Source organism: Cucurbita maxima, unplaced genomic scaffold (assembly GCF_002738345.1).
Source record: "Cucurbita maxima cultivar Rimu unplaced genomic scaffold, Cmax_1.0 Cma_Scf00017, whole genome shotgun sequence".
In the NCBI taxonomy this organism is placed as follows: domain Eukaryota; kingdom Viridiplantae; phylum Streptophyta; class Magnoliopsida; order Cucurbitales; family Cucurbitaceae; genus Cucurbita; species Cucurbita maxima.
Window position 1 is genome coordinate 2,018,024 of NW_019272033.1, and position 19,306 is coordinate 2,037,329.

Below are 19,306 nucleotides of genomic sequence, written 5' to 3' on the forward strand. Positions count from 1 at the left end.
ACGTGACGACCCTTAAGCGCGCCAATAGCCGTTTACAGACTTACACGCCACGTAAGCGTTATTGGGCTTCGGCCCAACAAAGTATGGTGGGCCTAACTCCAATCACAAGGCCCAAAATTCCGTACATATCCTTGGAGAAAGTTTGTCATATTTGTTATACTTTCTTCCATTTTTAAATTGGTTATAATTTCCGTATTAGTATTTATAGTTAAATTTGAATATTTTTACAATGTTATTTTAATGGTTAGAGATTTAAAAGTTAAAATATAAATAATGTACTAAATTAATAAAAATACCTATTTTTTTAAAAAAAAAGATAAATAGTAATAATTTTTATTTAAATATATTTTAAAAATTTTTAAATTTATTAATAAAATATAAAATTTATGAACATTTTTTTTATTCATTTACCCCAAACAGTAACATATCTTAAAAAACGCGAAAAAGTGTGAAAGGAAAATGACGTCACCGACATTTGATTGTTTGAGGTTTTATTTATTAATTATTATTATTTTGGACTGCATGTGACGTTTGCAGCCGTCCCTACGATTTGATTCGTGCCATTTTAAAATACCAATAATTTAATATAAATTTTTTATTTTTCATGCTTAAATTCAAATATTTCTCCAAAATAAGCGAAAATTATAATATGAAAATGAAAGAAAATAAAATAAAATTAAAAGCAAAATCGTATTAAACTTAAATAAAATTTTAAAATATATTTTTATTAGTATAAACATGTGTTTATCAAGGGACCTACGTTGTATGTATTGAAGCACGCTGCATGGAACATGTGCGAGACACATAAGCATGACACAGTCCAAGACTAAAACAACATAAATAAATAATTCATTGTAATATTTTAATTTAAAATTTATAATAAAAACTAATACAAGACAACGTGACTCGAGGAAATAATACGTTAACCAAATAATTTATTTTGACAAAAACATTTTAAAACCAAGAGAATAATAATTAAAAAAAAATATTAACGTTAACAATTAGATTAATAATAGAAATAACTTTTGGATAGCGTCAAGAGCTACAAATGGAAAATGGTCCCTCGTTTAGCCTTATAGGTCTTTCCATACATGGGAATGGCTACTAATTAAATGGTCTTGTGTCAATTTATGCTCATTGGTCGAGAGCATATTTATTCGAGATGTATATTTAATTGGTTCGGTGCATGTGGACCAAATGTTCTTTAAGACATCCACCTAACCGACAAAAATTATAGTTAAATGCAACATAAAATAAATTATATATTAAAAATACTTTAAAATTACTGTTTTTTTAATATGTAAAAGAATATAATAAAAATTTCGATAGAAAATCCAATCTCGTGGAAATAAATAAAATAGTTGTGTTGACAGGGATTGAAAGGGATTGAAAGAGGGGACGAGAAACACTTTTCCATTGTAGTCCTCACTGGTATATATATATATCATATTTTTTTTATCAATTATAAATTATATTCGCGCATATATATATATATATTTTTTTGTTAAGTCATTAAAGTTTAGACAAGATTCTTTAATTATATAATAGGCAAATTTAGATATTTTTTTACGTATTTATTTATAAATTTTAGTAATTTAATAGGTTTAGGGTTTAGGGTTTCGCGATTCAATCGAATTCAATTTTCTATTTTCGAGTTTGCTGTCGGGTTGTTATTTTTTTAAAATTAATTAAAAAAAAAGTAAAAAATATACTTATCCACATTACAAACATTACTAGCATATGGTTACAGTTACTTACATTAATTATTACTAATATTTTTTAAACGAGAATTTGGTTGTAATCCAATTTTCGAGTTTTGACCAATAAAAAAAAATAAAAATCCACAAACCGAACTAGTCTTTTTTTTTTTCAATTTTTTAAAAATTGAATCCAAATAAAAAGAAAATAAAAAAAAAAAAAAAACCAATCGCTGAACCGTACGAAATGAAAAGAAGATAACCGGTTAGTATCACGGGCAACAGACCGAACCGGATGGGGTATTACAGTGGACCGCTTTTGAGATGGGCCCACCCATATATTCGGGGGCAAGGAATTCGCGGTTTCCAACGCCACTAAACCGGATAAAAATACAAATACCTTACCCCCGACCGCCAATTTTCTTATTTGGGAATTCTCTCACTTTTAATTTATTTTTTTGTTTTAAAAAATTAAAAACATTAAATTTACATTTATATATTCCTCAATTTTTATTGTTTTAATTTTACTTTTTCCCATAACGTAATCCATAAACTCGAATATTATTTAATTCAATTATTCCAATAAATAAAATAATTATTTAATATTTTTTTTTTTCTCTCATTCATTGGTTTTCATCTCCCTCGCTCTGGTTTCCGACCTTTCTCTTTCCCCAAGAAAGAGACAAAGGAAGAAAAAAAAGCTCCATTGATCTGAGCTCTGCAACAATAAGCATTGTTTTTCTGTCCAATCCACGAGCTCGAGCTGTTTCATAAGCTCACTCCACCTTTAATTTTGCTCCAACTACGCGACATTCTTCTCTTGTTCATTTTCCCCTCTTTTCCGCCATTTCTTTTTTTGGCAATTTCTTGTTTCAAGGATTTTTGTTCTGTTCGCATGACCAAATCACTCGGCGTTACCATTGGCATCCTTGCCCTAATCTGCAAGCTAATCGAGGAATCTATGTGTTGTTACATAGTTAGAAGCTTAGGTTCTAGCGGTTCTGGTGATTCTGGTGATTCTGGTGGGTGCATTTTGATTCCTCAGGATAAATGCTTGTCGCTTGGGATTTAGGGTTTCAGAGCCTTGTTCTTGCAGCGTGTTTGGTTTTTCCCGTTATTGTTCTTGTTATTCGTCACAAATGGCGGCTTGGTATGGCAAGGAAGCAAGAGATCGACTGGCTATTGGTCTTGGCGTCGGAGGAAGCTGCTAAGGTTGAATATGAGGCTTCGTTTGGGTACATTCCTGCGCCGATTTCTCTGAATCTTCACTGTGCTCTTTGTTTCAGTCCCACGACTACCCGTTGCGCTCGTTGTAAAGCAGTTCGATACTGGTACTCCAATCTTAGATTCTTTGTGGGATGTTTTTTTTTAAAGTTGCTGATTTGATGTTTCGGCTTTGTAAATGGCGTTTAATGTCGTGTGATTGTTTTCCACTTTTGTTTTTATTGTTGGGAGGTTCTTTTCCTTTTCCTTTTCCTTTTTTTTTTTTTTTTGTTTTTAGGTGATCACAGGTACCGATCAAGGTGGGAGAGTGCTAGAGAGCTGCACTATCACAAAGGTGTTAATCCAAGACATCAATTTAGTTTGTATTTTGTATGTTGTTATTTGTATTCATTTTACATCTCGTTCTCGTTTCCAGTTTGTAAATAAATTAAATATCATTTATTTTGTATTATTTTCATTTTGAAATTTGGTTTTTAAGTATAATGTTTCATGACTCTAAATCGAGTGAAATTTTATCGTGTTTATGCTTTCATTTATTAATCATTTATCTTATCTTTTAGTCACGATCNTTTTATGGGAAATCCGGGGAATTGTGTTTTTGATCCTTGTGTCTACATTTTCTGACTACTAAATCTGTTATTCCATTCCTTTCTTCCAAGTAAAGACAGTCTTAACTGCATAACACTTTCAAATTCTCTCACTTTTGGGACAAGGAGATTGGAGTCCATGGCATAGTTATGGCATAATCAGACTATAACAATCACCAAAATGGCTGAGATTTATTGTTCTTCAAGATAGCAACTAATTTATCAGCTCTTTTGTAATAATGTATCAGTTGAAAGTTGCCAACCGCCAGAAAAATCTGAATAAGTGTAAAATGTCCAAGAACGTATTCGATATATGAAATCCCATCTAGGTGTTAGCTTAGGGGTTAGAGGAGGTGCGTTCGAGCAAACTCGAATCCCTTTTTATACTTAACTGGACCCGGGGAATTGTGAAGTTCACTGACGATACTTAACTTGAACATTTATTGAGAGTTGAGAAAACCCCTTTGTACTTTTTTGACAATGCTTGAACCTTCCCCGGATGTATGTTGGTTGATGGGATTGTGAGTATCTCCTGTAATGAAGAATTGTCAATTGGTTAGAAGAGGTAATGACACGTACTCTCATTACAGGGAGGACGAATACGATTCTTCATACTTCTCTTGGATGTATTTGAAAATCGATATTTCTCGTTACTTCCATATTATGAAGCAAAAAACAGCATGCTTGGTCTTTTTAGGATAACTAGATCAAAACCAGAGCTTTCTGATGGTGCATGTATGCACATTTTTGGATCCAGTATCTCTAATCTGGATAATTCTTATTCCTCATTCACATTGCAAGCTGTAAGTGTGTACGCACGATCCAATAGTCTCAAGCATGCTTACTTAATGTTAGCTTTTGCGTTTTGTTTGAAAAAAAAAATTATGGCTAGTATGTTGCTAGATAATTGCATTAACATATTTGATAAAGATTATTCATTCCATTCATGCTGATGCTTCCTTCAATGATTCCTTTTATGTTGCCATTTTGACCTTCAGTTCTGGTCATTGTCAAATTATTCACTGGCGTCAAGGTCATAAAGACGAATGCCACCCACCCAAAACGTCTGATTGGTCTTCGGAGAAGGAAAAGGATTCCGAGGACAAGTTAGCAGACCAATCCCACTCTGGAAGCTGTGGCAAAAAGTTTGATACTGACAATGGGCAACATGTAGAACCAGATAAGATCTTGTATGATAAACTTACATCTCCAGACTCTGGTTACTCTAGTCATAGTCCAAGTCAAAAGGATGTTAGTGTGAAGTTTCACGCAGATGAGGCCGGAAATTCAACTTCAGAATTGCCAGATACTAATTTATATGAATTCCACTCTTCTACATTAAACACTGAATCATCTGATGATGTGTTTGTGAGTGAGAATGACAGCGTGTCCAGTTCCCCACGATCTGAAGGATATTCATCTGCTCAAAATTCCTTTGACAAGGATAATTCTACATCCAGAGTATCAATTGTTGGCCCAAACAAGCCATTATCTCCTAACTATGCTCACTTTCTAAACTCTGTAGATAAATTTGCTAAACTGAAAACTGAAAGTCAGCCCGTAGTCAATGGGATTGGAACAGATTACAATACCCCTTCAAGGACTGCTAAAGTTAGAGGTATAGGTGGGAGCTGTGAAGCTGCTTCTTCCAATTTTCAATATACTAATGGAAATTCTATTGGGGCGAAATGTGATTTTCATGAAGACTCTGTCCCATCTAGTATTAATGGTGCCAACAGCAGAAACGATTCAGGAAACCATTCGTTACTGCGTTTTTCATTCAGCTTATCTGGAGGTACTTCTCAGTCCAAAGCACAAGTAGCACAAGTAGCACAAGTAGCTCAAGTAAATGAAAATGTAGTCGATGGTAATCTTCCTCCTACTTTGGGGATTAGCAAAACTAGTGAATCTACTTTGCTAACAGATATCAAGGCAGAATCTTTAAAGGTTAGACATTCCCCATCAAGCTGCAAAGGCTCTCAAGATATAGATAACACCGCTAAGAAATTGTCAGATCGCCCTGTAGTGAGTTCCATGTTATCTTCTTCCACTTGTATCAATCCGTTTCCTGTTGCTTCTAAATCTGAATCAAGTAGTGTTCGTGATTCAAATACTAGTATGTCAGTACCCTTGAAGTCTGAAAGGTCGGGCCCTGTTTTCATCGAGCCAGGTGACACACCAAGTATTTCAAAGCATTGTGGTCATGGATATTTAGTGGATGATTCAAGTGTTCATTTGCCTTCAAGTATTGGAAGGGACCCAGTTCCTCCAATTCATTCTAGAAAAATTGGTGCCATACAAGTTGATGCTGGCATTTCCTCTCTGGATGTGAACTTATTGTCAAACCCAGTTTGTGGCTTCAGACCTTTTGCTCCCAATGAGCTTAGAAAATCTAATTCGGTTCGTGGTTATGTAGCTAATGGCAATGGGAATACTGGAAAACACAATAACAAGGTCGTTTACTTGCTTATTTTGTCGGAATGTAATTTGGTTTGGTTGGCAATTTGATTAATATTTGTCTTTATACAGGGAGACTTTCCATATGAGCTTTTTATCAACCTATATAATTGGAATAAAGTGGAGCTCCAACCATCTGGCCTTGTCAACTGCGGGAACAGGTTGTTATAGTTACTATGTTGTTTTTTAAAAAATCGAAAAGTATTATAGTAAGGTCGCAAGTATGAGGTGTATTCTACGTCTTCTCCGTTCATTACAGAGATTTAAGCGGTCTAATTTAGCCCCTGCTGCTTAAAGCTGAATATTCAAAATGTATGTGCAATTTTACATAAATTTATAGATTTTTTATATGAAACAATTAGTCTTGTCATTACATTTTTTTTTTATTCTTTAGTGGTGCAGTTTATCTCAATGCTTTTAATACAAGTAACTCTTATTCTTACGTTATGCAGCTGTTATGCAAATGTAGTACTCCAGTGTTTGACATTCACTCCTCCTTTGACAGCCTATTTTCTTCAGGGGCTGCATTCTAAAGCATGTATACAGGATGCTACATTTTATCTCTTTGGATTAAGTTCTACTTTATAACAATAGCTTTAAATTTCTATGGCTTAACGTATTGTTTTTGTTTTTGTTTTTGCATATTAGGTACCAAGGAGAGATGGTGTTTTACCTGTGAGTTTGAAAGTCTAATACTTGAGGCAAAAGAAGGCAAATCTCCACTATCTCCTCTCAGAATAATTTCTCAACTGAAAAAAATTGGAAGTCAACTCGTCAATGGAAAAGAGGAGGATGCGCACGAGTTTTTGAGGTCTTATTTTGAAAAAAAATCTTGCTCGTTTCCAATCTTTATTTCTTCCAGTAGATTAATGAGTTAGTTTGGCAGGTGTGCTATTGACACAATGCAATCTATTTGCTTTATGGAAGCTCAAGCAGGTCGATCAGGCCCCGTGGAAGAAGAAACAACTCTAATCGACCTTACATTTGGAGGTTATCTTCTATCAAAGGTAGTTCGATGTCTTATCAGCTAAGGATATTCAGAATATCAGTTACCCAAGGAAATTGTTGTGCGAACCGCTATAAATCTTTAGAGTTGTGTTAGGTATCCAATTATAGAAATTATAAGAAAACACCAAAGATTACTATATTGCAATATCAATGAAGAAAGTATAATATCAATAGCCTTTCCTGTTTATAACAAAGATTCTCTAGCTATTTTCCATTAGTATCCTTACTACCATTGCTAATATACCCCTAATAGTACCATTACAAGTTGATCTTGTTGTGCTCATACCATTGCCTTCAATTTGATACTCACTTGCAGATCAAATGCACAAGGTGTGAGAACAAATCCGAACGAATCGAAAGGATTTTAGATCTTACTGTTGAGATAAGTGGGGATATTGAAACAATCGAAGAGGCCCTTCAACAATATACAAACCCTGAGGTTTTAGACGGGGACAATAGATACCAATGTAGCAGGTTAATACATTGATTCTTTCTGTTTATATATGCTCCATCCTATTGTCTCCTTCCTAATTATATTTATTTGTGGTCTGAAATCATTCAGATGCAAATCATACGTAAAAGCGAAGAAAAGGCTATCAATATTGGAGGCTCCCAACATCCTGACCATAGCCTTAAAACGATTCCAGGTTTCCCTTCAACTAATTGATGTTTATCATTTACATATTTAGATATAATGCTGAGCGTTTCTTTTTCTAAGTTCTTTATTTTGTTTATCCAATTCAGTCAGGCAAATTTGGGAAGCTCAATAAGCCGGTTATTTTTTCGGAAATCCTAGATTTAGCACCCTATATGAGTAGCAGAAGTGATAAGTCACCTGTATACAGGCTTTACGGAGTGATTGTTCATTTGGATGTCATGAATGCGGCATTTTCTGGTCACTACGTGTGCTATATCAGGAATAATCAAAACAAGTGGTTCAAGATTGATGATAGCACGGTATGTTATCAAATTATATTATTCTATATTTTGTTCAATATGAAGGCTATCCTAGGTCGTTTTCTTTGTCAATCTTTTAACTTTTTTCTTTATTTACACGTTTTTAATGTTTCGCTCTGCACTATTTTTACTACAGCTACTATGGAAGCATTAACCATTCTTAGAGGTTGAGAGTGCGAATAAAGTTCATTAATACGTAGGCGAGAGACAATATTTTCATTGGTATGAAGCCTTTTGGGTGAAACCTAAAGCAAAACCATGATGGTTTATGCCAAAAATGGATAATACATAACATTCTAGAGGTATGTAGAGGGTTGTTGTCCTTAACAAATGGTATAAGAACCATGTCCCGAATTTAGCAGTGCAGATAGAATCTTTGGCTGCTAAATAGAGTTGCTGGCCTCATAAGAAGAGAAGAAGGGTTAGTTTAGATAAGAGCAAGATGGGTAACTGGACTATTCGAGGGGAGATTCAATGGTACTTTGTTCGAGTAGAAGATTGCTGGGGTCGGACTAGAGTCTCATATTGGCTTGGCTAAGATAAGGGAAGATCATATGGGTATTAAGTAAGAGTTGATCTCCACTACTGTAAGGATTTTTGAATGAAACCAAAAGTAAAATCATGAGCTATTTTGCTTGTTCCTAACGTAAGAACATTAAATGCTGTCTCTCTCTCAATGACGAACATAGTTCGTTCAATGCTCTGTTTTAGTAATTAGTAGTTGATCCATCTAGCAGCTTTTAGGCGAAGTTTTATCGTGTTCGAATTACATTTTACATGGATGGATGCTATTCTCAGAGACGTGACTTTTGTTTTTCTATGGTTGGATAGGTAACAGCTATGGATCTTGAAAATGTACTAACAAGAGGGGCATACATGCTCTTTTATGCAAGGTACACTTTGGGGCTAAAACGATTTGTTCTCAGGCAATTATTGTTTGAATCCTTCATTATTTGACGACAGATAACCTTGCAGATGCTCACCTAGGGCCCCAAGGCTAATAAGAAGCAAAATTATGACTGATTCCAGAGATGGAAGCATCCCATCTTGGATCAATGGGAGGAGTAGCTCATCTAAATCAAGTCCCAACTCGACGTACCCCGATTCCCGGAACCTTCATACCAAGATCAATACATCAAACGATCCTTCAAATATCAGTTCGTTTTATCGAAAATTCCACCAGCTCCAGAAGCTCATGGACGAGGACTTATCGAGCGACAGTTCTTCTCTTCTCAGTAACTCTGATGAAACTTCATGCAGTACTAACAGCAGCAGTGACTCCACGAACACTGACGACTTACCAGAGTTTATTTACAGCAATTCTGGATGCAGTTGGAACGGTTTTCATAATCCTTCTGATATAGACGCATCGTTACCATCCTCATCTTCGTCCTCCCCACTTTTGCATCCAGCTCATTCAAGCCGATGCTCACCAGTTGGTCCTAAAACAACGGAGAAACCTCGTCCCAATTTCTTGAGTAGGAAAGAATCTAACTGTAGGGAAGAAACTGTGCATTTGATGGAGGGTAAAGATGGTGTTTGGTTGCATTCTGACCGTAGCAGACAAGGTAGAAATGTAGTGAGTAATGGTAGTTGGAGAAGAGAAAGGTAAATATTTCATCATGAAAATGTATACTGAGCTCAGAGGTGAGTAAATAGTACTTAGGGAATGCTTAGAGAGCTGATTCTTTTTGCAAGGGTCAGCTGTTAATATTTTGTTACTCACATCTGATATTATTATTATTATTATTATTCATTACGGTTAATAATAAGATCTTCAACTTTTAGAATAAATTCCTCTGGATCATAGACTTGTAGGGTATTTTACCATTTCCCAAAATGCCCACCTCTTTCGATCTTACATATATTATCTGATCGGTTTAAGAAAGGAAAAATTATATCAAAGTTTGAGTTCGAGATATACATTTAACTTGTGAGTCTATAAGGAATTTTTTATTTAAGCAGGGAATGAGCGAGGAGAAATGGAAACATTTTTTCTCATTAGTTGAACGGCATTAGGGATAAATAATATAGTTTTTTTTAAACAATGTGGAGAATTATATTGTATGATTGAAATTTAAAAACCTTTAGTTTAAGTTCGTTAAAGACAATAATATAAAAGTTATTCGAACATAATTATGTAAATAAGATACACACAACTCGAGCATAATTATGTAAATAAGTAACTTAAGATTGCAAAGGGCATGATCTGAGTCCATGGCCGCCGCCGGCCATAATTATGTAAAAGAAGAGAGCAAAGCAACGCTTCGATTTCACTTTTCAGATTCCAATGTTGTTGGGTTCGCTTGCACTAACTAATCTAATCGGTGGCTTTCTAATCCATGCCCGACAAACAAATCCCACGTCAAACACATTTTAAAAATAAAAAAGGTGAGGCCGCCTCTGCCGCCGCACCACCCGCCGCGCTGCAGATTTTGACGGATCGCAGGTGCCTCCCTCAAAGTTCTTGATTTTTGAATTTTTTCCTTTCACATTGTTACCAATAAATCCCCTCTTTCTTTGCATTCCTTTACGTTTTTATACCATTTTCTTCGATAATTAAAATATATATATCCTACAACTTAACCTATTGATTTAAATATACACAGTTTAGGTTAGGAAAATATTTTGAATCAACGTGAAATTTTGAGTTCGTTTAACCTATGATTTAAGTTGAATTGGGTGGTTGAGTTTTTTTTTTAGTTTTTTAAAAAATCATATCTATCCACGATACATGTTACATTAATCACTAAAATATTATAATACTCGGATATGAAGCATGTACAACTCATAACGCATCATTAACCTATGTCATAAAGGTAAAATATTCTTAATTTTCGTAATAATCTTAAAAGTCGAATAGAATTGGATTTTTTTTTGTGTTGGTTAATTTGACCGGACAAAAAACTGTCACTCCGCGAACCGACCCAAATCTTAAACCGAAAAAATCTAATACAACCCAACCTTTTATAGTTTGGTTTGAGTAGTATGTGCTGATCGGGTTATAGAGTTGTATCAACTCCCTACATATTTCTTATTCATATTAGATTTTAAACTGTATTTAGAACTAAAATAAAATACTAAAATAGAATTAAAGATAAAATTAAGGAGGGTATATTCATTATATTATAATAAGGGTGGTTATATAAGTAATTAATATAAAAAGTTGTGGATATGATTAAAAAAGAAAAAATTAATGCAAACTTGGATTAAAAGGAAACATTATTAATTAAGTCAAAAATGGAAATAGAAAGCAAAAGTTGGGGGCTTTTTAGCAAAGGACATTAAAATTGGAGGACTAAAAAGCAAATTGTTATAAGTTGGGGTGCCGACCAAGTTGAATAGGGTTTAATTTGTCCGACAAAGTGTTCATCAAAAGTCAACCACAACCAACTCACTCATCATTTACCTTGTTTTAATTTAACAAGTTATTATTAACCTATTTTCTTTTTTCCTCTTTTAAATAAAATTTTTAATTAAATTCTTAAATTAATTTGAAAATAATTCGGTGGACCATATATCAATTACCAATTGATAGTTCGATTTCTCGTTTCAGAAACTGTAACAGTCCAAGCCCACTCTCTTATAATGAATATTTCGTTAAATAGTTGAACTTAAAACATGTCTACTAGGGAGAAATTTCCACACTCTTATAATAAACATTTCGTTCTCCTCTCCCTCCGATGTGAGATTTCACAATCTACTCCCCTTGGAGGACCAACGTCCTAACTTGCACCTCGCCCGATTTCTAGCTTTGATACAATTTATAACAGCCCAAGATCACTGTTAACAAATATTGTTCGCTTTAGCTCGTTACATATCATTATCACAATTCTAAAACACATCCACTAAGGAAAAGTTTCCACACCCTTATAATGAATGTTTAGTTCCCCTCACTAATCGATGTAGGATCTAACAAAAAACCAGCTCATTGATCCTAAGAAGATTACAATAAATCCTAATATTAACCTATAAATACAAGGTTATAATTTCCGTCAAGCCTCCTGAGAAGACTATCAATACTCGATAATTAATCTAAGTTACACGATCTTCCGAGCTTAGATCCTTCATCTAGATTGTTCTGGAATTATCAAGTAGGGTTACTTTTGTAATTTACTATTTTGGACAAAGATTATTCTATAGAAAAGGAGATAAGGACTCGGAAGTAAAAGTAGTTGCTTGAAAGGATGGGGATGGAGATAAAGATATGTGTCCCAAAACGACAACACTTTGTAATCCCATTATTTATTTATTTGTTTATTTATTTATTTATTTATTTATTTATTTTAGAAGCTTCAAGAAAAAGAAATGAAAATAATAATATATTATCCAATTGGCTTAAATGTCAAGATCATACCACTTGAAGTGTGTGCTGTTTTCTCACCCCAAATTCAATTCACCCAATCTCCCACCAAACCCTACACTTTATTTCATATTTGACTTTCACCCATTTCCAAAATTCAATCTTTTTTTTCAAAATATTATTTTTATTTCATATTTCTCCGACGTTCGGTTCTGAAAAATCATACTTCATCAACTCGAATGACAATTCAGATTTTTCCCTTCTCGATACAGTCTTGACTATCTCCAGATATGCATACCTGCCCTGATCATAACTATTCGTGATTGTTTTCGTGTCATTAAGATGTGAAAAAAATACAAAGGTATAAATTTTAAGAAATTATAATATTTTTATTAAAAAATAAATTTTAATTTAGTTTCTAAATTTGGAGTAAAATATCACTTTATAAGACTTCTATTAAAGAAATTAAGGATTAAAAAGTCACATCAATTTTTTAAAACTTTAAAAAGACTAAAAAAGGGATTATAAAAAGAAAAATAAAAAACATATAAAAACAAAAACAAATTAAAGACAAAGCTAAGTGGTCGACAGGGAAAATTAATGGCAAGAAAAAAAAAAAGTGAAAAGGACTTATATTTATTAATAAAATATTAAATAGTGAAAATTCGAGTACAATTAAGTAGGAAAAAAATACTTATTTATTATTTTAAAATTGAATATTTGGTTATTACTCCATAATTATTGAATTAGATTTGGTACATTATTTATTAGTTTTATTTTTCACGTGACCCAATTTTGCTCATTCTTGTCTCTTTTTAATAATCACAAAATCCCTTTAATTAATATTGCAAAATACTTTATTCATCCAAAATTTACCTTTTTAATCATGAATTTCATCACAAACCCTATATTTGGTTATCAATTTTTTATTATTTGAAGCAAAATAAATTTTAAATAACAATCTAGATGTTTACTGGCGATTGGACAACATTCATTCTCAGCATTGAGTGAGTCAACCAACACGAAATTGGATTGCCTACTGCCTGACGACATATGTTCAAGTCTCTAACCCTATTTAACAAAAAAAAAAAAAAAAAATTAGAAAACGAGGGCAAAGAGATTTTCGAAAAAGAGTTTGAAAGTAAGATTGAAAGCAATGTTATAGGCTATGAGCGAGAAGACAATACAATAACTTTAGATAGCATATGACTCTGGTATGAAAAATTGACGACTAGTCGCATTTTCATATTGTACATTTTGAGACATTTCAGGTTTATCAAGCGTAGACATGATTATGACGAAACATCGTACACTTAGGAAATACAAACAAGGAACTATATAACATGAAAACGATAAAAAAAAAAAAAGTCAATGCAAGGGGTTTGACATGCAACATACATGCGACCGTGAGCAACACGTCTTAAACAAGCAAGTTTGTTATACTCGCCAATCATGTCATGTTGGACAACATGTCTTGGACAACATACATATCATGTTGGGTTGAAAAAACATTAATTTAAATTGAATTTTTGAAGCAATTAAATGAATAAACCACAAAATAATCATGCAAAAAAAATAATAAGAAGAAGTTGATTTCTTTTTCAGTTCTAAAAATTCTACAACAAACTACAAATTTAACAGAAGAGTAATGGGAAATTAATGGGAAAAAGAAGAAAGTTATGGATTAGTACGGCGGCGGTGGCGGTTGCCTCGCCGTCGGCGCCCATACTACGTCGGACGGCGCGTGGCAACTCATTAAAGCCATTCCGCGGGATTCCACAAGCTGCCCGCTCCCTCGACTCTGCCCGGGTCTGTGCCCGCTACTATCTCCGGCGACGGAGACATGTGGGGAGTGAACTTCGCCGCTGCCGGATTCCGAATTCTTGAGCTCATCCAGTTCGGGAAGCCGGAGGTACATCGGATTGTTGAACGACGAGGCGATGACGAAAACTGTACCGGCAGAGATTAAGGCGCCGGCAACCATGCCGCCGACGATTTGACCCTGATGTCCAGCGAGGGAGATGGTGAAACCGTTAGGGACTGGAAACGACATCGTTTCAGGAAACACGGTGGCGGAAATGGAGAGGATCTCAAAACAGCCGTGAAATGTGACGGTGGCGCTTGGGGTAGCGGAAGGTTGGCGGAGAGAGACATTAGCAACGGTGCCGGAGCCGTTCAGAACACAAAGGCCCGTATTTTTCTGACGGCAAAATCGTAAAATAGCTTCAACGACGTCGTTTCCACCAGGCACTTCTAGAACGTACGGCCGCATAGTCGGTTCGGGTTCCCGGGTTATGACGAGAGGCAGTTTCGGTTTGTTTTTGGAGCCCGGTGGGCGACCCCTAGGCCGCCGGATCACCTCGATGGTGGAATCATCGGCGGCAGAGATTGATTCCGGGAGGGGTTTGAACGGCAAAGGCACGGCGGCGGTAGGTTCATCCTCCGGTTGATGGGGCGGAGGGTGGGTAAAGTGATGACTGAGATGGAATTTGGATAACATGTTGGAAGTCTGGTTCTTGGGGTAAGCGAAATAGCCTTTAATTTCTTTTCTTCAAAATCCCCAAAAAATAAAATAAAAATAAAAAAGAAATATTTTAATTAAAATGAAAAAAGAGAGAGGAGAGGGTGGAATGGCAAAAGAGGCAATGGAAGGGAAGAATTGGGCTTTAAATTATATCGACAGAGAGGGGCGGCGGCGGCGGCGGCGGCGCTGTTTTAGAAGGTGGAGGTGGGGCCCACCGCCATCACAAAAATCTTGACTTAACGATTTATAAAACCTAATTTAATTCCTTTATTTATAAATTTTAATTTAAAATTTAGCTATAAGTTTTATAATATTTTTCATATTGGAATTTATAGAATTATATGATGACTATATATATATATATATAAAACGAATATTTAAACTTTAGAGAATATATTTTATAAATTTTTATCTCTTCTACTATTTCTCGTGTTTATCTTATCTGATAATTAAAAAACTGTCGGTCACACGATAACCGTCCCAAAATATAAAGTAAAAAGAGGTCTAAAATTGAGATTGAAGCGAAATAAAGAAAGCACCGCCTTTCCATTTCTAGAGAGAGAGAGAGAGAGAGAGAGACATCCCCCATATCCAAAAACAACAAAGGGAGGGACTATTGAATTTGACTCATGAAGGAGCCTTTTCAATTACGCCTTTCTTTTTTTAAATACATTTTTATTTCAATTATTTAAAATTGTCTCTTTTTTTTCTAATTAAATCTAAAATCTCTTGTTTTCAAAATTTTAAAATTAAATTTAAAAAGTTTAAAGCCATCCAAAAAAAAAAGAGATAAAAAAATGGATAATCAATTCCTAATTAAATCTTAAGGGGTGAATTAATGTAGGTACAGTTATTGTATTAGTATTAATCTTAGTCTTGATCTGAAAGAGTATATAGTTTCAATCTCAATTAAGCTGCAATTCTCATGAATCAATAGTTTGTATTTGTAGGTAGTGATCAAACAAACAACGGGACTGCTTGCCGTTGCAAATTCGAACTCATTCAAGCACGATTCGCATCATGATGTTCAATAAGGAAACGAAAGAAACCTCATTTCTTTAGATCAAAACGGAACCTTAGTAGTTTCCAATTACTCTTTAATCAAGGGATTTACTTATTTGAGGCGAATTCAGAATTGTTCTAATTGTATAATCATCAACTACTGACATTGGTAAACGACCCAAAGAAATAGAAATGATATCTAATAAAAAAATTTAAAATTAAATTTAAAAAGTTTAAAGCCTAAATGATATCTAATCATTTTTTATTAACGCCTTAATTACTTCACCTTCAATTTCATTTACTTTTAAACCTTTTTTCTTTCTTCAAAAATAAATAATTAAAAGCATATTTTCCCTCCCTTTTTCCCCTTATTTCATTTCAAAAGTTTGAATACATATTACAATATAACTCTAATGAATAGATCCTATGCACTCGTCTTGACAGACGTCGATAATGAAACCATGTAATGTGTCAAGCCTATCTTGTAGGCTAGTTTACTGTATCAACTATAAGAATACAAATCCTCCACTAGCAGATACTGTCCTCTCTAAGCTTCCTCTTTCGAGTTTCCTCTCAAAAATTTTAAAACAACTAATTTAATGCTTATGTGTTTGACAAAATAAAAATGATAAATTATATAAAGGGTTAATACATAATAAACATAACCAATTCTCGATGATAGATAATAAGAATTATGTAGATATGCATTTAAAATTTTTTAAGATCTATTATTTATTAAAAAACAAAAACAAAAAAATTTCGTAAGGATGAGGATCTGGTAAACTCAACTTCAGATTGATTGATCTTTGATCAGACATCCACGATCATCATCATCAGCTTTGTTCGTGTTCTTGTAATCAAGCGTCTACTTCTCAAATGTACATGACCAGAAATTGTAGTGTCCTCCATGAATAGAAAGAACCTCCTCTTTTAACGGCTGGGTACGTCATCAAGTTCTTCAACGAACGGTCGATCGACTCTTGGTGGCAAAAATGGAAGTGTAGAGATTAGTAATCTTTCGAGTCAGCTTGCACCAGACAACTAACTAACCCTACTACACTCAGATTATTTGTTAAGAAAACTTGTAGAACATGAAGTTCTAGTTAAGAGGTCACTATGACTTGAGAAACCATTCCCTCCCGGCCTTTTACTATGAATCAGTCCTAAACTAACTCAACAACCTAGCATAGCAAGAACTTGGATAGGTAGATGGATAGTTTGAACTTTTCTAACAGCTAAGCCACCGCTAGTAGATATTGTTTGTATTATCCGTTTTGACCTATTACGTATCGCCGTCAGTCTCGCGGTTTTCAAAACGCATATATTAGGATGAGGTTTTCACACCCTTATAAGAAATGTTTCCTTCCCCTCCAGCTGATGTAGGATCTTACAAATCACAATCCACTCTTTTGGGGACCAGCGTCCTCGCTGACACACCGCTAAGTGGCTGACTCTGTACCATTTGTAGCAGTTCAAGCCCACCGCTAGCAGATATTGTCCGCTTTGGCTCGTTACGTATTGCCGTCAGGCTCACAGTTTTTAAAACGCTTTGCTAGAAAGAGATTTTCACACCCTTATAAGGAATGTTTCGTTCCCCTCTTTTACTAAGGTGGGATCTCGCAACTTTGCATATGAATTAATAAAGAAAGAAACAGATTCTAATCTAAAAAATGAACTGGGGAAGATGAATGAAATTGAAACAAAGATCGTGTGGTTCATGTTTGCAGCAAAAGTATATCAGTACCTTCTCACAATGCTTACATTGCTGGTCAAAACTAAGATGTTCAGCAGCAGCTTTTGTTCTTAACTTAGCAGCCTTTGCGTTCACCACCCACTTACGAACAAAGCTACCATAGCAGAATAAGCTACAAGTTACCGCTCGAAAAACGAACAAATACCAGAAAACAGATGTATAATGTGAGATCACACGTCGGTTGGGGAGGAAAATGAAGCATTCTTTATAAGGGTGTGGAAACCTCTCCCTAGCATACAAGTTTTAAAAACCTTGAGGGGAAGCCCGAAAGGGAAAGGACTTGAACCGTTACAAATGATATCAGAGCCAGACACCGGGAGGTGTGCCAGCGAGGACGCTGAGCCCCGAAGGGGGTGGATACCGAACGATGAGCCAGCGAAGAGGCTGAGCCCCGAAGAGGGGTGAACACAAGGCAGTGTGCCAACAAAGACGTTGGGCCTCAAAGGAGGTGGATTTGGGGGATTCCACGTGGATTGGAGAAGGAAACGAGTGTCAGCGAGAACGCTGGGCCTCGAGGGGGTGGATTGTGAGATCCCACATCGGTTGGGGAACAGAAAGAAGCATTGTTTATATGAGTGTAGAAACCTCTTCCTAGCATACGCGTTTTAAAAACCTTGAGAGAAAGTCCAAAAAGAGTACAATATCCGCTAGCGGAGGGCTTAGACAGTTAGATATAAGATACAAGATACAAGAGAGTTGAAGAAAGTGGAACCTCGAGTTGATAGCATTATCTTCCATGCTCACAAGACTGTGAATTCAGCACAAATACTGTGGCCAATGACTAAAGTGTTCTCAACTTTGAGCATAAAACTAAGTTCTCTTAAGAATTCATCCAATAAATGCACTCTCTAATGAGAAGAATACGAAGTCTAGAGATGATAAAGATCAAATTTGACAGCAAGAAGAACGGAACATAGCCTACTTTTAATGTGTTCACTGCAAATTCATAAGAAACCCTTGGATCAAAAACCAATCCCCAATTGGTACTCACAAAAACTTTTGCTTCTTAAAACTCAGAAATCTTCTTGTCATTTCATCGAACACCTTATCTGCATCCTTCACTTTAGCCACATTTTTCAATTCCACACCTGATGAGCTACTCGAGACTTCCAACCTTATCAGAAAGTAAAAATAAGAATCCAGAAGTGAAAATTGATCGGATTTTCTATTAAACATTCATACAGTAAATTAGTCACATGAAGGAAATACCCACTCGTGAATGCGATAACAAGGCACTTACGGATGAGTTTCGTCGATTGCTTCCGAATTCCATCAAATTAAAACCCAATCTAAACCTAAAATTACAGCAAAATAAAGAAACAGAAAGTGGAAGAACTCACAGAAATAGAATTTCTCCCAACTGAAAATGATGAGAAAAGGGAAGGGTTCTTGTGGATTAGAGTGGGTCCAATCGCAGCCATTTCTGAAACTAGCCGACCCCAGCATGCTCTTAGGCCTATTAGCAACGATAAATCAGCAAAGAAATTCATGGAGATTGATTCTGAAATCAAGTGAATTAAATGAAAATGATCAAACTCTGTTGAGAAATTTCTTACTTACAACTGAAAGATTTTGAAACATTTGGTTTCCATTTGTATGAAAATTTGTTACAATTAATTTTTAAATTTTAATAAGTAAAAAAGTCATTGTACTTTAGAGTTTATAATCATTTGGTTTTCACGAACAAATTTTCATCAAAATTAATTATTATTATTATTATTTTATTATTTGATAATTTAAATTTTATAGTCTATAGACAATTTTGAACTCTAATTAATTTAATTAATCCATAAA

General features: G+C 34.8%; 3 protein-coding genes across 3 annotated transcripts; 1 reads left to right on the plus strand and 2 right to left on the minus strand.

Annotated features, from left to right (window-relative positions):
* The first annotated feature begins 2,317 nt into the window (after window positions 1–2,317).
* LOC111492091 (ubiquitin carboxyl-terminal hydrolase 19-like) lies at window positions 2,318–9,724 on the plus strand. The gene is made up of 11 exons (XM_023141276.1): window positions 2,318–3,028; window positions 4,507–5,962; window positions 6,038–6,126; window positions 6,418–6,503; window positions 6,614–6,776; window positions 6,852–6,972; window positions 7,290–7,447; window positions 7,536–7,620; window positions 7,718–7,930; window positions 8,762–8,823; window positions 8,906–9,724. The coding sequence occupies exons 1-11, from the start codon at window positions 2,748–2,750 to the stop codon at window positions 9,540–9,542; spliced, it is 3,351 nt and encodes a 1,116-aa protein (XP_022997044.1). The 5' UTR covers window positions 2,318–2,747; the 3' UTR covers window positions 9,543–9,724.
* A 1,214-nt stretch (window positions 9,725–10,938) lies between these two features.
* On the minus strand, window positions 10,939–14,985 carry LOC111492200 (AT-hook motif nuclear-localized protein 28-like). Its single transcript, XM_023141470.1, has 2 exons — window positions 13,873–14,985; window positions 10,939–10,949 (listed from the first exon to the last, which is right to left on the minus strand). Exon 1 carries the CDS (start codon window positions 14,731–14,733, stop codon window positions 13,918–13,920), a length of 816 nt encoding a protein of 271 aa, XP_022997238.1. The 5' UTR covers window positions 14,734–14,985; the 3' UTR covers window positions 10,939–10,949; window positions 13,873–13,917.
* A 1,541-nt stretch (window positions 14,986–16,526) lies between these two features.
* On the minus strand, window positions 16,527–18,709 carry LOC111492242. Its single transcript, XM_023141528.1, has 3 exons — window positions 18,504–18,709; window positions 17,504–17,606; window positions 16,527–16,738 (listed from the first exon to the last, which is right to left on the minus strand). Exons 1-3 carry the CDS (start codon window positions 18,686–18,688, stop codon window positions 16,718–16,720), a joined length of 309 nt encoding a protein of 102 aa, XP_022997296.1. The 5' UTR covers window positions 18,689–18,709; the 3' UTR covers window positions 16,527–16,717.
* Window positions 18,710–19,306: the final 597 nt, after the last annotated feature.

What these genes read in the sequence shown, in the direction of transcription:
- LOC111492242 (XM_023141528.1), bottom strand. Translation starts at nt 18,688, where the DNA reads ATGTTTAATAGAAAATCCGATCAATTTTCACTTCTGGATTCTTATTTT. An exon ending in TTTAAGAAGCAAAAGTTTTT is followed by an intron (nt 17,607 to 18,503) that starts GTGAGTACCAAT and finishes CTGCTATGGTAG; the next exon opens with CTTTGTTCGTAAGTGGGTGG. An exon ending in AATGTAAGCATTGTGAGAAG is followed by an intron (nt 16,739 to 17,503) that starts GTACTGATATAC and finishes TTTGCCACCAAG; the next exon opens with AGTCGATCGACCGTTCGTTG.
- LOC111492091 (XM_023141276.1), top strand. Translation starts at nt 2,748, where the DNA reads ATGCTTGTCGCTTGGGATTTAGGGTTTCAGAGCCTTGTTCTTGCAGCG. An exon ending in TGTAAAGCAGTTCGATACTG is followed by an intron (nt 3,029 to 4,506) that starts GTACTCCAATCT and finishes TTTGACCTTCAG; the next exon opens with TTCTGGTCATTGTCAAATTA. An exon ending in TACATGCTCTTTTATGCAAG is followed by an intron (nt 8,824 to 8,905) that starts GTACACTTTGGG and finishes ATAACCTTGCAG; the next exon opens with ATGCTCACCTAGGGCCCCAA.
- LOC111492200 (XM_023141470.1), bottom strand. Translation starts at nt 14,733, where the DNA reads ATGTTATCCAAATTCCATCTCAGTCATCACTTTACCCACCCTCCGCCC.